The sequence below is a fragment of the Arvicola amphibius genome, chromosome 14 (assembly GCF_903992535.2).
Source record: "Arvicola amphibius chromosome 14, mArvAmp1.2, whole genome shotgun sequence".
Lineage (NCBI taxonomy): Eukaryota > Metazoa > Chordata > Mammalia > Rodentia > Cricetidae > Arvicola > Arvicola amphibius.
This window is the reverse complement of record NC_052060.1, coordinates 9,344,737-9,364,125: the sequence shown is the minus strand read 5'-3', so window position 1 is coordinate 9,364,125 and position 19,389 is coordinate 9,344,737. Positions and strand designations below refer to the sequence as shown.

Here is a 19,389-nt window from a genome sequence, read left to right as displayed (position 1 = left end):
GGCTTATTTTGAGCTGTATAGCACAGTATTAGTATTAAATATATATATATATATATATATGTATATATAAGTTCACAGTATCAGTAGTTGTTAGGGAAATGTGAATCAAAGCCACAGTGAGGGCTGGAAATTGGACTCAGTGGGTAAAATCACTGACTGCTCTTTCAGAGGATCTGGGTTGGGTTCCCAGCACCCACATGGCAGCTCACAACATCTGTAGCTCCCATTCCAGAGAAACCTGCTGCCCTCATCCAACCTCTGTACGCATTTCACACATGGTACCTTATAGACATGCCAGCAAAACAGTAATACACATAATAATAAATGAAAGAAATACATGTAAAAACATAAAAAAGACAATGAGGTACTATTCACCCCAGTGGGATGGCTATTATCTAAAAGAACCCTCCCCCCAAGCTCCTACAAATGCCAGTAAGGATGCAGAGAAAGGGAAACCCACTGATGATGGGGCGAATATAAACTAGTGTAAACATTACAGTACCAAGGTACCTCAGAAACCTAAAAATGCAACTGCCATTCAGTGTAGCAGTCCAAATTGGGTCCAAAGGAAATTAAACCATACCCACGTTGCTCTCTTCATAGTAACCAAGGTAGAACTAACTGTCCACCATAGAGGACTAGATAAAGATCACATGGCACAGATAGGCTGCAGGATACTGCCTAGTGGTAAAAGCCCGTGCAGGTTCTCTTTCTCTGGGGGAGGTGATGTAAGATTGTCTCTTGTCCAGCGGGGCGGCATCAGCGCTCACAGGTTTCTAGGCAGCCATGAGAGTGAGACTTGACAGTGCCCCGTGCTGCCGGACCTGCTTGAATAGAGCTGCCAGTAAATGATAAGAATTAGTCGGCTTTTGAATGATATCGTTTACATTTACACTCTCTCTCTTTCTCTCTCTCTCTGTGTGTGTGTGCATGTGCGTGTGTGCGTGTGTGTGTGTGTGCATGTGTGCGTGTGCGTGTGTGTGTGTGTACTATAGCACATGTGTAGCAGTCAGAGGACAACTTGAGGGAGTCGGTTTTCTCTTCCTACCGTGTAGGTTCTAGGGATCAAGCTCTTTCACCACACGTGACAACAAACACCTTTGCCCATTGACTGCCTCGCTGGCTCTCAGCATTGTATTTATTTATTTTATTTTAGGAAGTTGGGTTTATTTTGTCCCACTGAAGACTAGTGAAGTGTTCAGAGCATTTTTAAGGTAGACTAGGATAAGCTACAATGTTTGGTAGATTAAGAATATTAAACACTTTTCAACTAGCAGTATTTTCAACTTGGGATGAATTAGCAGGGACCTAAGCCCTGCTGTGAGTCCAGGAGTGTCTGGAATATGAAAGATCACTGTTCCGGCTCAGAATTCAGATTGCTGAATACTTCGATTGCAAACTCCAGTTTTTCTTCTTACGCAGCAAGTGAGCTACACAGACTCTTGCAGCCATTTCTCCTTAGACGAGTGAAAGCCCAGGTAGCCACAGAGCTTCCCAAGAAGACAGAGGTGGTGATATACCATGGCATGTCAGCACTACAGAAGAAGTACTACAAGGCCATCTTGATGAAAGACCTAGGTACGGGGGTGCGTCTGTTCAGAAGCCGAATGAGCGTGGTTTTCATGTAAGAGCTGTGCAGCAATCAGGCGCTCTCCCCCTCTATAGCAAGGAGGGAGTGGAGATGCTGGGTGGTTCTCAGGTCTGCCGCAGTGAGTGTGGCAGTGTCTCAGACTCGTTTCCTCCAGCCCCGTTCCCCTTGCCGCCCTCTATCTTTCCAGCCCATTGGATACTTAACGAGCTGCAAAATGCTGTTGGCTCAGATTCACTGAGAAGGGAGAGGTGACAGCATGATCTCTTGATTTCCATTTTATAGTTGTCCCTCCCTTCGTATCAGTTACAGTGGGAAGTTCAGATGTCTGAAAAAAGGATACTCAAGTTCACTACATCCAACTTACGGTTTATTGTTCCTTCAAAAGAAAGAGATGGCTAGGCAGTTTCACACAGGTGTGCAGTCTGAGCGATCACGTCTGAGGTGTCCGTGATTGAACGCGTGAGGCTCTGGACTTGGGAGGGTGGGTCGCTCTGTAATCCATCTTTCTTGTTGTCTTTACGATTTCAGATGCCTTTGAGAATGAGACGGCAAAGAAAGTCAAGCTGCAGAACATCCTCACACAGCTCCGGAAGTGCGTGGACCACCCGTATCTGTTCGATGGTGAGAGTCGCCGGGCTCTGCCCTGCCACATTACCGCTTTGCTTACAGTCCATGGCCTAAGCTCCAGTGAGGCATGCCCTCCACCCTTGTTCCTGCTCAGTTTGTTGTCAGTGTTAGCTGACACATCCACTCAGATCATGTTTTTCTTTTCCTTTTCAACTCCAAGATCCAGGCATAGATCCTGCATTGTGTTTGCCCTGTCTCTGTTCTCCCGGAAGGTGGACATGTTCTTAAGATTTTCACTGACTCATTTTTCTCATGACATTGACGGTTTTGGAGACTTGAAACCAGTGGCTTTACAGACCGCCGTCATGGTTTATCTGAGTGTTTCCTCACAGTTCATGTCTCCTTGTCTTGAGCCCACTCAGTCAGCCCTTCTTCACCACGTGATGGGTGTACCGGACATCTCTGTGCTGTCCCAGAACCGGTGGTTGTCCAGTGTCATGGTCCAGTCAGTCCCTCAGACTGTGGCATGGGTGTCATTGCTTTCTGAAACTATTGGTCTCCATGGTGCACTTCATCTTGTCTGTCCTGCCTCAGCTGTCCCCTGCACTGCCCGTGTCCTACACTGACTTCTGTGTTTCTGACCACACCTGTCCCCTGCACTGCCCGTGTCTTACTGACGTCCGTGTTTCTGACCACACCTGTCCCCTGCATTGCCCATGTCCTACCGACGTCCATGTTTCTAAGTGCCACCTTAGGCCTCCACCTGTAGATTTTAATTTTCATTTAAGCTGGGACCTTTGTTTAAATTTTTTTCTTTCTTTCCTTTTCTTCCTTTTCTCTCTCTTTCAATTTTTCCTCCCCCTCCCCCTCTCTGTTTTGAAGTAGGTCTCACTGTGTAGTTTAGCTTGGCCTGAAGCTTGCTATGTAGACCTGACTGGCCTCAAACTCGTGAATATTCAGTCCGCTTGCCTCTGCGTTAGAAGTGCTGTATTAAAGGCCTGCGCCAGCACACCCACCAAAGCTGGTAATTTAAAAATACGCTCTGATTGGAAGCCCAGGGACAATCCTAGGACTTCTGGGCATGGAGTCCCCATCGTAGGAAGGCCTAGTGCAGAGGTTTGTTGCAGTCAGGTAGGGTTCCTAATGCTGCCGCTGTTTAAACAACTCACAGACTCTTAATCCAACGCACATTCGGCTTTTGTTTGTTGTAGTAGATGGGAACTTGTAGATTTTAAAAGCAGTTCTCAGGTAATGTAATTCTGACTGCTGCCCCATACCTCGGAATGTATATGCCATCTCTGAACTGTTTTTGGTTCACTTCTCTAGAGATCCTGGACTCCAGTTTAAGTTTCTTGACTATTACATCAAGGTTGGTTTGCACCTTAGATAAGCTTTTTTTTTTCCTTTGGGGTATGTTTGCCTTTGTGATTGGTGTCAAGAAGTACTGAGGTTATCATACAAACAGATAATCATAAAATTCCTCAACCACAGTTGAGCCTCGGCACACCCAGTGTAGGGAGTATCGGAGTGCTTTGCTGGTGGCCAACAATCAGCATTTCTCCTCAGGGAATCTGCTCCCAGTGTTTGCACATTAGTGGAAGTGGGTTCTTTCTTCCCTAGGTGTGGAACCAGAGCCCTTCGAAGTTGGAGAGCACCTGATTGAGGCCAGTGGGAAGCTTCATTTGCTGGACAGGCTGCTGGCATTTCTCTACTCCGGGTAGGCAGTGGGTTCACACTTACCACTCTGAGCCAGTAACCATTGAAACCCAAGTGCTGAAGAACTGACAGATTTCTCGAGAGGACCCAAGTTTTCTTTCTTAATCAACCTTGATTAAGGTTCCACCTTCTATGGAAGGATGCTCCTGGCTCCTGCTAGCCCATCCCTCACTTACCCCCCACGGTCATCCTTTTGTTTGGATTCCTCCAGCCATCAGGATCCTAATCCAGTAAAGTCAGTGACCTTCTCTGATATGCGGTCTGACTCATCAATGTTTGGCCACCTTATCTCTCCAACCTTGTCTGTTTCACCAGAACAGAGATGGCGCTGATCTTTCCCTCCACAATTGCCCGTTGGCAGCCTGTGTTGAATCAGTATCTATCATAGAGGCTCAGTTAATACACCTTGTTAACCTGTGGGTCTTGCTCTAACCTCAAGAGGATCTTGGGGGACATTTTCCCAAAGACACTGAATTAGGCAACAAAAGATCTTGTGCAGTAGCGTTTGGCTGATTCTTCCATGAAAAAGGGGGAATCTAGACAAACCCCAGATTCTTGAGGATTTCAATTCATCCCTTTCAGAACCATCCCAGATATGGCCTGAGATTTAGCAAAATTGCCCACTAGGAATGTGCAGGATCAATAATTGCATGTTAAATGATTATATGCCATGCGGTTTCTTATTGGTTAGAGTCAATAAAGTATATCTATTTATTGTACCCAAGGAATTCCTGAATTCTTTATGCCTGATTTTTCCTTTTCATGGACCCAGAAAGGTTATATGTCCAAGGTCACCCGGCCACCACATGGCAGAGGTGAGACTAGAACTCCCCGCCTCTCCCGGTCACACACACATGCACACATTTGGGGCTGAGTCTTTCAGGCTTTCTCCTTAACTGTTGCTCTGAAGCACATGGAGACCAGGTTAATTCTCTCAGCGAGAATTTTGTTTAGATGGCCTCGTGCTTTGTGCCCAGCTAAAAGGCTTGACTTCGTCCATTCCTTGTCATTGTTCTCTTTGTTACTGTTGCTTTGAGACGGTAGCTCACTGTGCAGCTCTAGGTGCCCTGGAACTGTAAAGTGCACACCAGTGTAGACCCTGTTGGCCTTGAACTTAAAATGGTCCTGCTGCTTCTGTCTGCCAAATGCTGGCGTCTCAGGCATGAGCCACCACACCCTTGTTTGTTTTTGAGACAGGGTATCATTTTGATTTTATTTTTTATGCATGTGGGGTGTGCATGTGTGTCTATGAGGGAGAGGGGGGAATGAGACAGAGAAAGAGATTAGGAAGTACATACATACGTACGTACGTACGTACGTACATACATACATACATACTGAGGCCAGAGGATAACTTCATGTGTTATCAGAAACACTGTCCACATCCTTTGAGACAAGGGCTGTCACTGGCCTATAGCTCACCAGTTAGGCGAGACTAGCTGTCCCCAGCAAGCCTAGGGATGCTCCTGTCCCTGCCTCCCCAGAGCTGAGATGCTGCGCATGTCACCACACCCAACACTTTTACGTGGGTTTGAGATCAAGCTCAGCTCCACATCCTTGTGAGGCAAGCAAGCACCTAACTGACTGAGACACACACGCCCCAACCCCTGGCCCTTCACTTCATTTTTTCTTAAGATTTATTTGTTTTATGTGTAGGGGATATCGCCTGCATGAATGTCAGTGTCAATATACCATGTATGGGCAGTACCCACGGAGGCCAGAAGAGGGCATTGGATGCCCAGAATTGGAGTTGCTGCTAGTGATCAGCTGCCAGTTAGGTTCTGGGAATGGAACCCAGCACTCTGAACTGCCCAGCCATCTCCAACCCTTGCTTCATTCGTAACCTGTCATCTTATGTGGTCCTTTTTCTTCTCTCATCTGTATCTTGGGAAGGGAGATGCCATCCGTCCCTTTCTAAAGAATGCGTCTCTGAATTTTCAACCAAAATAGCTGTAAATAATATTAACTTTATCCCCAAGTAAGATTAGTGATAAGCGGCTGACCATGGCCGTCAAGGTCTTGAGGTGTGTGTGTGTGTGTGTGTGTGGGGGGGGGTGTTTGAATTTTGCATTTTACTCTTTAACGTGTGTGTTTATCTTGCTTTTGGCATGGATGCTTGTACTTGGATGCGTTGACTTTCAGTGAGTGCTCTGGCTTTTCTGGAGCTTCCCGTAGCCTGTGTGATTGACAAACACCCCTGGGATTTCTCCACTGTAGTTTAAGAACTGCCACTTTGAAAGGGACAGCACCAGGTTTACTTGCATTCTTTACATAAAATACTTAAGAGTTTCTGAGGAAGTCTTTGAATTATATTTATATTTTAGTATTTCATTTATTTATAAACTTGGATTCTTTTTGTTTTTCAAAAGAATTTTGCTTGAGGGAAATACACCTTAAGTATTTCCAGAATTTTCACTCTCTCCTTTCTTTCTTACCAGGGGCCATAGGGTTTTACTTTTCTCCCAAATGACCCACATGTTGGATATTCTGCAAGACTACATGGATTACAGAGGTGACTCCCCTTTGTGCACCACATCTCCTGAATCGTTTGTAGCTGTACTAGTCACGTATGTAACATATGTGACAGTCATATGAGGTGTGGCGATTACAGAGAAAAATTATGCCACAACATGATTCAGGGTCAAAAGAAGACGAGACATGGAGAGTGGTGTGTGGAGTGAAAATTGGCAGCGTGGAGTGTAGTGGGGAGCTGCGGGCTGCGTTCCTGGCTCCCGGCCGCCTGGCTAGCCTATGCCCCGAAATAACAACACACAAATTGTATTCTTTTAAACACTGCTTGGCCCATTAGCTCTAGCCTCTTACTGGCTAATTCTCACATCTTGCTTAACCCATTTCTAATAATCTGTGTAGCACCACAAGGTGGTGGCTTACTGGGAAAGATTCAGCATGTCTGACCTGGTGGCTGGCTTCATGGCGACTGTCTCGGAGAGGAGAGTCATGGCGACTGCCCAAGGTGTCTGCCTCACTCCCAGCATCCTGTTCTGTCTACTCCACCCACCTATGTTCAGACCTATCAGGCCAAACAGTTTCTTTATTAATTAACCAATGAAATTATCAGATAGATAGAAGACCCACCTACATCAGTGGAGAGATGTATGGGCAGACATAAGCAGCCACATTCCCACTGGTTATGTGGTTTCTGATTATGGCACTGGGGCAAATTCCATGGAAACGTTATCTGTATAACAGACACATTTCAGTGACAAGAACTTTCCAGTCATGAAACATTTGCCTCAGCAGCCGAGCCCTTGCTCAGACTTGCTGGACAGATGCAAGTGTAGAAAACCCACAATCAAATGGGAGAGAGTCAGGGCCAGTCATTTCTACTCAACAATAAGGAGTGAGGTTATTACCTGGGCACTTTGCTTAATATGCAATAAAGTGCATGCGAGATATTGGAAAAACCTGTGCTTTGGTTGCTCTCAAGGCCCCTGGAGATGTGCCAGCTCCAGATCTTGTAGTTTAAGTTAGTCTAGACTGGGCCGCAGAACTGTACTTGATGCTCCTCAAATGCTGTGGGAAACCTAGGCCAGGGCTCCCTTGCAGGGCTCTTGGAGCACAAGAAGAGCTCAAGTTGAGAGCTCTCTTTGGGTCTGGAGCATGATGACAGGCGGGAGCCCTTCCAGCTCCAGAGAAAGGCAAACACCGGGCCACCAGACACCCTCCTCACCGGCTTCCGTACTTCTGCTTGCTTCTCATCAAATGCAGTTTGCCATGGAGCCAGCTTTCAGGATTGCTCCGGAATGGTTCAAAACCACATACTAAACACCACTTCAGCTGCACTTAAGAGTAAAAATGTGTTAATGCATTCTTTTGTAAAATGATAATATTGCCCCCCTATAAATTTAGACTTTTCCCCCATGGAAATTATTAGAAGGGGGATCCTGCCTGTGTATGAAAAGGTTAAAGCTGATGTCTGCTGTTGGACTGACTAATTTTTTTCCCCCAGAATCCTTGAAAAAGAATTAAGGTTGTCCATTTTTTCCTCTTTGTCAAGGCTACAGCTATGAGCGTGTGGATGGCTCTGTGAGAGGAGAAGAGAGACACCTGGCCATTAAGAACTTTGGAAAACAGCCCATTTTTGTTTTCCTGCTGAGCACCCGGGCAGGTAGGCCACATGGGTCCTGATGAAAGCAGGCAGATGATCTGGGAGAACTTTTACATCCCGACCATTTCCCCTAATTCTCTAAAAGACAAGGTTATTAGCAAGGAGTTAAAAAGGAGGAAATTGAGGCCATTGCCATGGTTGGTTGAGAGGCTGGACTTCTGAAAGCAGGGTGACTGTTTTGTGGTTCCTCCTTAAGCAAGCACCCAGGAACTTCAGCTGAAGTCTTGAGTTCTTAGAAACGATCCTAACCTGCTTTGACTCCTGCCCTGGGTGTACAGAGAGAGTTCCATAGGAAGTTTTATTTACATTTGGGGAGTGCAGCTCTTCCCACAACTGTGATTTGGGGAATGAGATAGCCTCTCTGCCAGTTACCTTCTGCCAGAAATACTTCTCTAACATAGCACAAGCTTAATGAGTATTTAATTGCTTTAAAATGTGATTATAGTAAAATTGCCAGCTACTTAGAGTTTGAGAATGTCTATATATAACTTCAATCATAAATATTACCTCACATTTGTCGTATGTTATTAAGAGGGTGATTTGTTTTATGCATTATTAAACAATTTGACATTAGTTTTTGGAAATGATTTTTTTTTTGTTTTTAGATTCTGGATCATCCTTAAATCACTTTTTAACCCATTGGCTAGTCTCATTATTTTATTTCTTTAAGAAAACTTTTAATTTATGTGCACGTGCCTGTTTGTTTCTATGTGTAACATAAACATGCAGGTGCCCTTGGAGGCAAGAAGAGGGTGTCAGATCTCCTGGATAGAGTTGTAGGTCATTGTGAACCACCAGATATGGGTTTTGGGAACCAAATCCACGTTCTCTGCAAGAGCAGTGCGTGCTTTCACCCACCTCTCCAGTTCCTCATTATCTTATTTCTTATAAATTGAAATCCTCCTGAAGCAGACAGGGTGAATCCAGAGATGTGTGTTCCTCTATTAAAGAGAGATCAGCATCTCCATGGAAAGGGTTCTGTCTTATTAGGAAGCATTCACCGAGTGATTAGTGTGATAAGGGAGAATAAAAGAAGCTCTAGATGTAATCCTAAGTAAGGGGATTATTCTGCCAGCGTCTGCCTTATCTGTCTAATAAAGATAATAATGCATGATGTAATCAGCCTCTCAGCCCTCCGCTCCTGTCATCCTCTGTCTCCTGTAGACAAAGCGCAGGGTCGGGTCAGGTAGCCTCGAAAGGAGAACAGTCAGTTCTATTTGTGATACTTTAAAGATTTCATCATTTCCCGACTCAGAGGACAGTCTTTTGTTTGAAATGTCTAACATTAAGAAGGACGAGCCGTCCGCATTTTAGTTAATTTCCCTGGAGGACCCAGGGCAGATCCTGGAGGAGCAGCAGCACTGAGCACTGCCTTTTCCAGAAGCGTGCTGCCGTGCTCGCAGGCCGCTGGATGTGCCTCAGGTCTGCAGCACTTCCATTTGTTCGGCAATGCGCCCTGCGTCTAAGGGTTTCTGTGAATGAATCATATCGCCACCAGGGGGCAATGATGGCTCACGAATATGTCTCAGACAGTTATGAGCACAGCTTATTAAAAAGATACCACTCACGGGCTGGAGTGTAGCTCACATACGTGCCTGTGTAGTATGTACAAGGTCCTGGGCCCCTTCCCTGGTCCTGCAAAGAAAGTGGGACCCCCCTTTGGAAAGAGCTGCCTTTCAATGGCAGGACCAGGAAAGATGGCGTTAGTTTCAGCGTAGTGTGACTCCTAACCACCAGGCGACAAGGGGGACGGGGGATGCTGCAAATTTTTTAAGTGAAACAGGCACCTGGCAGGCGTTAAGAGTGTAGTGAACAAACAGGCACCAGAGCTGGTGTGGTGGAACAGCCTGCCGTACTGGCTGTCAGGAAGATCAGTATTAAGGACTGCTCCAGCCCAGAATTGGAGGTCAGTCATCCTGGGCCACACAGTAGGACCCTGTCTCAAACAAACACAAAAAGGAAGGAAGGAAGGAAGGAAGGAAGGAAAAGAAAAACTATAATAACGACCACAAAAGCCCAGGAAATGTAGCCAACAGGTTCAAGAGCCAGACATGGATGTGGGAGTCTGAACCTTAGCTCCTTTACCTTCTAGCTGTGTGACCTCAAGCGAGTGTTTGACTTCTCTGTGTGTCCATCTCAGTACCAGCACAAGGGGTGGAAATGAATGGTTAGCGCCCATAAGGTTGTTGCGTAGGGCATAAGAGTTGATCTGCATAAAATGCTGAGAACCTCGTTTGCAACTGGCAGGTAAAGCTTAAATGTATTAGCCCCGCTAGGTAACCTAGCCCCGCTCAGTAATCAGTCATTATCAGCTCTTTATTCCAGATTTAATAAAACATTCCTGCTTGTCTTGAGAGCCAGCTGGGTGTCAGTAGTCCTTCTGAGAAGTAACCTTTAATTTAAGCTTCTGGAGCAAGCCCTGTCAGGGCCCCTTGTTTCAGCAGTGATCTCGAGTGACCCTGGCAAGTTCCAGTCCGTCTTGTATTAGTTTTTACATTAATCAAAGAAAAAGACTGTAACTTGCCTTCATGGTTCTTTTAATTCCTGAAACCCATGGTTGCACCTCACCCCTTTTCCTGTAGCATCAAAGAAAACCCAGGAAATTGCTGCAGGAGGTGGTTTGGTTTTATCGCGCTGTGCCTGGTGGGTGTGGATGCAGTTACAGGCGCCTGGCTAAGGCTCTCTGCAGAGCAGGGGAGGCAGTCTCCTGTTCTGCCCTCCTCCATCAGCATGTCAGAGATCTTGCTACCTGGCCTGGCCTGCAAGTGTGGGTCAGAGCTCTTCCCTAATGAACGCCTGCACAGATTGTCCCATGCTCACCGTCCTTTTCTGAAGGAGCGTGCACCCTTTTCTTTGTAGACTGTCCTAGGCTAATGTAGTCAAGTGTTTTAGGTCTGGGAGAGCTGAAACTGCCTCACGCTCCTGACTTGAGCATCTTCCTTTGCTGCTTGTCCCTACTTTCCCATTCTGTTATGTGTGATGATTGCATTCTCCCAAGTCAGGCAGTAGGAAGGTTAAGGGAGCCAGTGTGACCATGCTGGGCTCTGGAGTTTGACTGACTTCAGTTATTAGGGTTACCCTGTCTGGACCGTCTTTCTTCTCCAGATTCCTGTGTGTGCCTCGGGTAACTCTCTCTTGCCTTATTTCCAGGTGGAGTGGGCATGAACTTAACAGCAGCAGATACCGTTATTTTTGTTGACAGTGATTTTAACCCTCAGAATGACTTGCAGGCGGCTGCCAGAGCTCACCGAATTGGCCAGAACAAGTGAGTGGTTTCAACGTCAGTAATTTCCACTTCCTTGGTTTGGTAGACACCCCTGGATTGGGAAGAAGGGAGGAACGTAGTCCTGGTGACAGCACCAAACAGGAACTGAGAGACCCCAGTACGAGCCCGGCTTTGCTGTTGGCTCCTGCAGCAGCATTGGTGGGTGGCACTGTGGTCCAGACTCATTTTGTTGAACAAAAAGCCAAATTATGAAAGGGTTAGAAAGAATCTTTAGAAGCTATTTAATTCAGTGAGCTAGGACCCACCTCACTAAACCAACCAACCAAACAAACAGCAACAACAACAACAAAAACCGGTCAAGACCAACAGGAAATGAGCCCAATGGTGTTTTTGTAGATTTGTCTCATATTGCTTTGTTTGGATTTTTATCTTTTTGGTCTTTTGCTTGTATATTACGTTTTCAATGTTGTTTTTTTTTATGAGTTTTATTTGTGTGCGTGTGTTTCTTGGGTTTGTACTTTTATTTCTGTTTGTTTTATTAAGAGAGAATGAAGGCCTGGAGTTGGAGGGGTAGGAAGGGCCTGGGAGGAGAAACAATGGTCGGAATATATTGTATGAGTTGCCCCTGCCCCTAACGAATGGCCACTTGATGTGACGGAAGTTTACCAAAAGTTATGTGCTCGCCTTGGGCCTGAGGACGACACGTGCCTACAAGGTTTCCAGGTCACCTCCGCATCCTTTCCTCCATGATCTGGAAGGCCGGCTCAGTCTCCAGCTGTGCTCGCCTGGTGCGTCCCTTCCTGGCGTCCCAGGCTCTCACCCCACTCTGCTGTCACTTGATGGCGCACAGGTCCGTGAAAGTCATCCGTCTGATCGGCCGGGACACCGTGGAAGAAATTGTGTACAGGAAGGCAGCCTCCAAACTGCATCTCACCAACATGGTCATGGAAGGGGGCCACTTCACCCTAGGAGCCAAGAGCCCGTCCGCCGAGGCCAACTTCCAGGTCAGAATCTCTTCTTTCCCATAGGCTCATCGTGGCTTGTTCCTGCCTTGGTGCCTGCTATGTGCAGGGGACTGCAGGCGTCAGAAATAGGCATGATAGGTACAGAGTGAAGGGAGCACGCGCTACCTGTCTGTCTTGGATTTAAATCTGAGCCTCGTCACTCGATCACTTCAGAGGTCTTTCTTTGCTTAAAACAAGCGTTCCATTAGTTATGTCTGAGGATGCTGAAAAAATTAGAGAATTAAAAAACAAACTAAGGTTATCGAAACAGTTGATTCTGTACCTCTGTCTTGGTTTCTTTTCTTCTTGCTTTGAAAAATACCAGACAAAAATCAACTGGAGAACGGGTGTATTTTAGCTCGCAGCTCAAACCCAGCGTGTTTGGGAAGTCAAATCATCAGGAGCCCGAAGCAGCTGGTGACATCATATCCACAGTAAAAGAGGCACGGAGCCAAGAATATTCAGGCACAGCTTACTTTCTTTTTACACAGTGCAGGATCCACACTCAGGAAGTGGCGTCCCTACTTCCGTGCCCACCTTCCCATCTCAATCACCCTAATCAGCATGAGTTTCTGGTGTGCCTGGAGGCGTGTGTCCAGATGCGCTCCTCCGGTGTGGGCAGACCCTTATCACAAACTCTTGGCTTTCTTTGGGCTTTGGTACCAAATGCAAAGTCAGTTGCATTGGTTATATATAGCAATGTTAAATATGAACATACCCAGATGTTGGTGCTTCAGCGAGCTATGTAAGGAGTTTTGACACTGTTAACAGCCTACCTTAAAGGTTTCCAAGTTCTAAAGGAGAATATCTAGAGTCCAAGCCAGAAGGGCAAGATGCAAGTGACCCTGAGCTATTGTGTAAGCATTTGCAGGGTTGGGAGCTGCGGATGAGCGCTAGGAAATGCACCTGAGCCTTCTGTGCCTCCTGTCACGACAGCGATTGGATGAGAGGCTCAGGAGGCAGCGGAAGCCTCTGGTGAGTGCTGGTCTTTGCCAGAGTGGTGTCCATGGAGCAGTGCGGTGGGAAAACAGATTGCCAGAGGAGCCAGCAGTGCTGAGATCAAGAGGAACTGAGAGAGTTGGGAAACAGCTGAGTCTGGCTGCTCTTGCTGTTCCCGGAAAGCCTGTGGTGATGAGTTGGTGAGACGTGCTATAGGAAATACTTGAAATTACCATTACTCTTAGCAAAAAAATAAAAATAAAAATCGGACACTTATCCGTATTGTATTGTTGCTGAGATTGTCAGAGTCGATAACTGTGATAATCCTTTATCCCCATCTGCTTACCCATCATTCTGCTGTTAAAAGCTTGCTTGCTGTCAGCTGTGATGGACAGCAAATACTGGCTGTCCATCAGAGAAGGAACGTCTGAGCCATTAGCAAGTCTCCCACATCACCATGTGTTTTTTTTTCTTCTTCTTCATCAGAACTAACTGGACTTTTGTTTTCTCCATTCAAGTTAAGTGAGATACTTAAATTCGGCTTGGATAAACTGCTGTCCTCTGAGGGGAGCAGTGTGGATGAAGTAGACTTGGAATCCATCCTGGGAGAAACCAAAGATGGGCAGTGGGTCCCTGATGCTTTGCCTGCCGCAGCAGAGGGAGGAAACAGGGAAGAGGAGGAAGGAAGTAAGTTGGGAACCAGACCTTACAGTCTGTCATGCATTTTGGGTTGATTTTTTTTGTGCAGGAGGAACAACATGGATCTCATTTTATTCTGCTACCTGTGGAAATCTGTTTTCCCAGCACTCTTTGTTAAATAGACTGGTTTTTTTTTTGGTTTTGTTTTTTTTTTTTTTTTTTTTTTTTGGCCCAAAGTGTGTTTTTGACCTTTGTCAGAATAAGGCTTTAACTGTTCGGGCTTCTTTCTGGGACGTCTTTTGTGTTTTGTGTGTCCACACATGTGCCATGTTGTTTTTGTATCTATGGCTCTGCAGTATGATTTGAATTTGAGTATTTTGACACCTTTGGCATTTTTTCTGCTATGCTAAGGGTTGCGTTAGCTATCTGAGGTCTGTATGCTTCCATATAAGTAAGAAATGTTGATGGGATTTTAGTGAAAACATCAATTGCTAATGTAGCCATTTTTACAATATTAATTCTACCAACCCATGAGCATAAGAGGTCTCCCTCCATCGTGTAGAGTTTCTTGAATTTCATTCCTTAGTGTCTATACAAATTCATTGAAAACATCAATTGCTAATGTAACCATTTTTACAAAATTAGTTCTACCAACCCATGAGCATAAGAGGTCTTCCTCCATCATGTAGAGTTTCTTGAATTTCATTCCTTAGTGTCTATACAAATTCATTATAGAAGTCTTTCATCTTTTTGTTGGATTTGTTTTCTTGGTTTCAATGTATTTGTGTGGTTTATTTTTCTAGCTATTGAGTTCTATCTTTATCATACTGTGCTATGATCTGATAAGATGCAAGATATTTTTATTCTTTTGCATTTGGGGAAATTTGATTTGTGAACTGGGTGTAGTGGTGTATATCTTTAATCCCAGCACTTGGAAGGCAGAAGCAGGTGGATTTCTGAGTTTGAGGTCTGCCTGGGCTATGTAGCAAGACCTTGTCTCAAACAAGCAAACAAGCTGGGAGATTTGATTTGTGGCCTGGGATATGTCTATTTTAGAGATTGCCCCATGGGCTGCTGAGACATGTGTATGCTGTTCCTGTCAGATGGAGTATTCCATGTGTTCTGTTGAATAGTTTAACTCTGAGGTGTTCATTGTTTTTACATTTGGATGACCTCTCTCGAGATGTGAGTGGGTTACTGAAGTCTCAACTATCTGACCGTTTATGTCAGGCTATATTCGTTTTACTAATTTGGGAGCCCCAATATATAATAAATATAATATAATATAATATAATTTAGTGGCCTTCTTTCCTGCCTAATCTTGGTATGAGGTCGTCTTTAATCAGATGTGAAAATGCCCATAGCACCTTGCTTTCAGTTTGCTTCCCTGACAGATGCCTTCCATCCTTTGATTCTTAGATTGTGGTTACCTACCAGCCTGATGTATTTCTTGGAGACAATGGATAGTTAACTTTTTAATTTTAATTTATTTGCCAGCTAGCTAATCTGTGATTCATTTGTTGAGTTTATTTGCACTACTGGTTGTTTGGTTGTTACTTGTTCTTTGCTGTGTCTGTTAGTGTTGGGAGTTTACTTGTTTACTGTGTTGGACGCGAGGGATTCCTTTCTAGTTCTTCTCAGGGTTTTCACTCTGTCCTTTCATGACTGAGTCTCTCCCTTTCTCCTCGGTCTGTAGATTCCTGTAAGTACCTTCTGCAGTGCCAGATCGGTGGTCATGACCTGCCTTAGTTTGTGCTTGCCTTGAAATGTCCTCCAGCCCTCCCCGCACCACGTCTGTATGTGTGCACGTGTGTGGTGTTATGTGCATGTGTGTATGTGTGTATAGATGCATGCGCGGACGCTAGAAGAAGGTACTAAGTGTCTCCCTGTTTCACCCTCATCCTTATTCCTTCAAGGCAGGGTCTCTCCTTGAACATGGAGCTCCCTTTTTGTCTAGGCTGGCAGCCAAGCAAGGCCCAGCCATTCTCTTCTCTCTGTCCCCAACAGTACTAAGGTTACAGGCTTGCAGGGGATCATGCCCAGCTTGCTTGTGAGTGCTGGGATCCCAACTTAGATTCCCCATGCTTGAACCTAGTGTTTCTTTTTAAAGATTTGCTTATTTTTATCTCACGTGTTTGAGTGTATGTACCACATGCTTGTGGAAGTCAGAAAAGGGCATCGGGAGTTACAGATGGTTGTGAGCTGCCGTGCAGGTGCTGGGGATCGATCTTGGGTCTGCTGGAAGAATAGCAACTGCTTTTAACCCCAGAGCCTCTCTCCAGCCCCCCGATGTAGTGTTTATTGATCTTGTCTGCCATCTTTGATATTCTTTCTGTTTGGTTGAGTATTTTGGTTCTGCTGTGTTTTTATTTGATACATTGAAACTTTCATTTTCAGTGTTTCTATTGTCTTTCTTTTTTTTTTTTTTTTTTTTTTTTTTTGTTTTTCGAGACAGGGTTTCTCTGTGGCTTTGGAGCCTGTCCTGGAACTAGCTCTTGTAGACCAGGCTGGTCTCGAACTCACAGAGATCCGCCTGCCTCTGCCTCCCGAGTGCTGGGATTAAAGGCGTGCGCCACCACCGCCTGGCAGTGTTTCTATTTTCTGTTTCCTTTTTCAAACTTTCTTTCCTTGAGCCATATTGCTGCTGTTCTCATCCGTTAAAGCTTTCCCTCTGTGCTGCTGACTCTTCTCCAGGTCTTGAACACATCTATCTGTCTGTTTGCCTCTTTCAGGTCACAGAAAACCTTTGCAGTCTTGGTCTGGCGTTGGCCTTAGTTCGGTGGCCGAGCTGTGACTGTTAGGAGAGTCGTGTTACCTTGCTTGCCCATGTCTCTCATTTCTGCCTTCAGATCTCTCGGGCCGTACAGCAGAGGGTGACCAGTAGGTGGCTTCAGAGTTTGACCTGCTAGCTGGCCTCAGAGCTGTCAAACCCCAGGGTAATCTCAGTTGATGAGATGTGTCCTGGGCCACCAAGGGCAGGGCTGTCTCTTCCTGTGCGTTTCCGAGGCTGGACCGTCTTCTGCCACTCGCCTGCTTCTGCTGTCAGTGACCGGCCCTCCTGCTGGCCACAGCTGCCCCTCAGGGCCTTCCCTCCTCTGGGTTGTGGCAGGCCACCCTGAAACTCCCCCGCCTGGGTTTGTTCCTTGATTTCAGACTCATGGATTAGTTCCTTTTTGATCAGTAGTCTTAATATGGCTTTCAGGCTGCTGCCTTCCGAGTCATACAATGTGATGTGATGGGCTTTTTCTCTGAGGCTACGCTGTCGGCTGGAGGAATCACTGTCTCACCAAAGCCTGCCACTGCATTTGAGGCTTGTGAAGACTGTGGTCTTGTCCTGAGTGTCTGCTAGCTCACCTTCATGAAGAGGTTTCTGCCCTCTCCTACCCCCGCCCCCACCTGCTGGGGCACCTGCCCCACTGAGGCTCTGCTGGCCTGCCTTCCTTTGCTCTGTTCTTCTCTGCTAGGCCTGCACTTCATGAGTTTCCAGAGCTCCTCCTCCTCTATTTCTTTCTTTGGGATAAAGTCTTTCCCCTTCCCATGACCGCAACACAGGCAGCCTCTAGTCTGCCATCTTACCCCAGAGTGAACAGCTCACCTCTGAGGGTTTTAAAGATTTATTTGTTTTTATTGTATGTGTGTGAGTGTCTTGCCTGCATGTCTGTCTGTGCCCCACATGCATGCAGTGCCTGAGGAGGTCACAAGATCTCCTGGAACTGGAGTTATGGACAGTTGTCAGCTTCTGCGTGGGTGTTGGGAACTGAAGCAGGTCCTGCAGTTCTTAAGTACTGAGCTGTTGCCCCACCCGGAACGGTTTACATTTTAAACCCAGCATATATGATAAACAGTGCAGGTTGGATTGTGCATTTGACATGTGTGTAGATGCCCCCCTTCCCCATGGATTTTGTCAATGTTCTGAGGTTTTGAATTTGAGACGGTTGTTTGTGGTCTTGTGTATCCCAGACTGGCCTCAGATTCACCATGGAAGGAGCTAAGGACCATTGGCTTTGAAATTCTGACCCTCCACATCTGCTGCCAGTGCTGGGATTAGAGGCATGCGCCACGGAGCTGTTCTGTGGGGCACTGGGAACTAGGTGCAGGGCTTTGTGCATGCTGGGCAAGTACTCTGCCAGCTGAGCCGCATCTACAGCCCACTGGAATGTTTTTGTGTGGAGAATCCACCCCATGTCTGACAGTGGCTATTGTCAATGATTGTTTTCCTGTCCCAGCAGCCACAGGAGGTGGTGTTTCTAGCTCACCTGCCTTCTGCCTAAGAAATGGTACATTCTGTTTTGGGTGGCAGATCAGCTGGGCACGACGTCTGCTTTTGGCATCCCCTTTCGTTTATCCAGAAGCGGGTTTCCCATCAGTTGCTTTCTCTTTCCCTTTGCCCTGTGTTGAGAAGAGGAAAGTTACCCCACATCCCCAGCACAAACACACGGAACACGGTGCCTTCCAAAATATCTGGCTACATCTTCTTTCTGGTCCTTTCTCTTCCTTAGTAGTCATTGCTCTGGTGCCCCAGGTCTCAGCCCATCCTCACTGCCTGCTGCCTGCTTGCCTGTTCAGTGTGCGTCTGGCCTTCTAGTAGTGTGGACATTGGCGCTGACCCCCGCTGGTATGGATGCCCATTTCTCTGTTCACTTGCAAATGGGAGTTTATAGTTTTTCCTGATTCTTCATTTTGTAATAGGCATGGAGTGGCGAGATTTTTATGGGATATGTGGAGAAACTGGAATTCGGGCAGCTGGCCATTTCAGGTGCTCTGACGTCTGCCATGTTTTACCTTTAAGTCCCCGCATGATAACATCCCATTCATGGTCTTCAAGATGCTTTCCGGTCTCTGTTTTAAGTCCCCGCATGATAACATCCCATTCATGGTCTTCAAGATGCTTTCCGGTCTCTGTTTTAAGTCCCCGCATGATAACATCCCATTCATGGTCTTCAAGATGCTTTCCGGTCTCTGTTTTAAGTCCCCGCATGATAACATCCCATTCATGGTCTTCAAGATGCTTTCCGGTCTCTGTTTTAAGTCCCCGCATGATAACATCCCATTCATGGTCTTCAAGATGCTTTCCGGTCTCTGTTTTAATTGCATGCTGCTGTCATTTCAGGGGCACAATAGTGCCCCTGATTCTTCTTTGAGAACATTTGTTATACATTTAGAATGAATATTACAGGAAGGGCGTTTTAAAAGATTCCCTGCCCCCAATATTGCTTCTTTTTCTTCCAGTTTTTTCTTTTTGTTGTTTTTTTGATTTTGTTTTGGAATCTTTTGTTCTCATCGGTAGTTTTCTAGAAATGCCTGGTGTCCCGAGGCTAACAGGCAGCTCCGCTGTGAGCAGATAGGTGGATAGGTGCTCCTGGGGCCTCACTCCAGTGTTAAAGCCTGGTGAGCCAGATTTTGCCCTGAGGGAGCCTTCCTACAGACTCATGTTTGAGGTCTTTAATTGGCCAGTGTCAGAGACAAATTCTCCCCTATCGTCCTCCACCGAAGAGTGAGGGGTTGAAATAACCTCAGTGGTTTCAGCCGAAGAGGAGGGTGTAGCAGAGATTGTGTTTCCAGCATTTGGTGGCAGATA

General features: G+C 46.1%; 1 protein-coding gene across 2 annotated transcripts in view; it reads left to right on the top strand.

Annotated features, from left to right (window-relative positions):
* The window catches only part of Chd1l (chromodomain helicase DNA binding protein 1 like), a 52,223-nt gene that overhangs the window by 21,148 nt on the left and 11,686 nt on the right, over nt 1-19,389 (top strand). For both annotated transcript variants that reach the window (XM_038311580.2, XM_038311579.2), the window contains exons 8-15: nt 1,423-1,578; nt 2,120-2,212; nt 3,779-3,875; nt 6,313-6,386; nt 7,893-8,003; nt 11,154-11,268; nt 12,080-12,233; nt 13,691-13,859. In XM_038311580.2, coding sequence (XP_038167508.1) covers nt 1,423-1,578; nt 2,120-2,212; nt 3,779-3,875; nt 6,313-6,386; nt 7,893-8,003; nt 11,154-11,268; nt 12,080-12,233; nt 13,691-13,859 — 969 coding nt within the window. The remainder of the gene's footprint in view (nt 1-1,422; nt 1,579-2,119; nt 2,213-3,778; nt 3,876-6,312; nt 6,387-7,892; nt 8,004-11,153; nt 11,269-12,079; nt 12,234-13,690; nt 13,860-19,389) is intronic.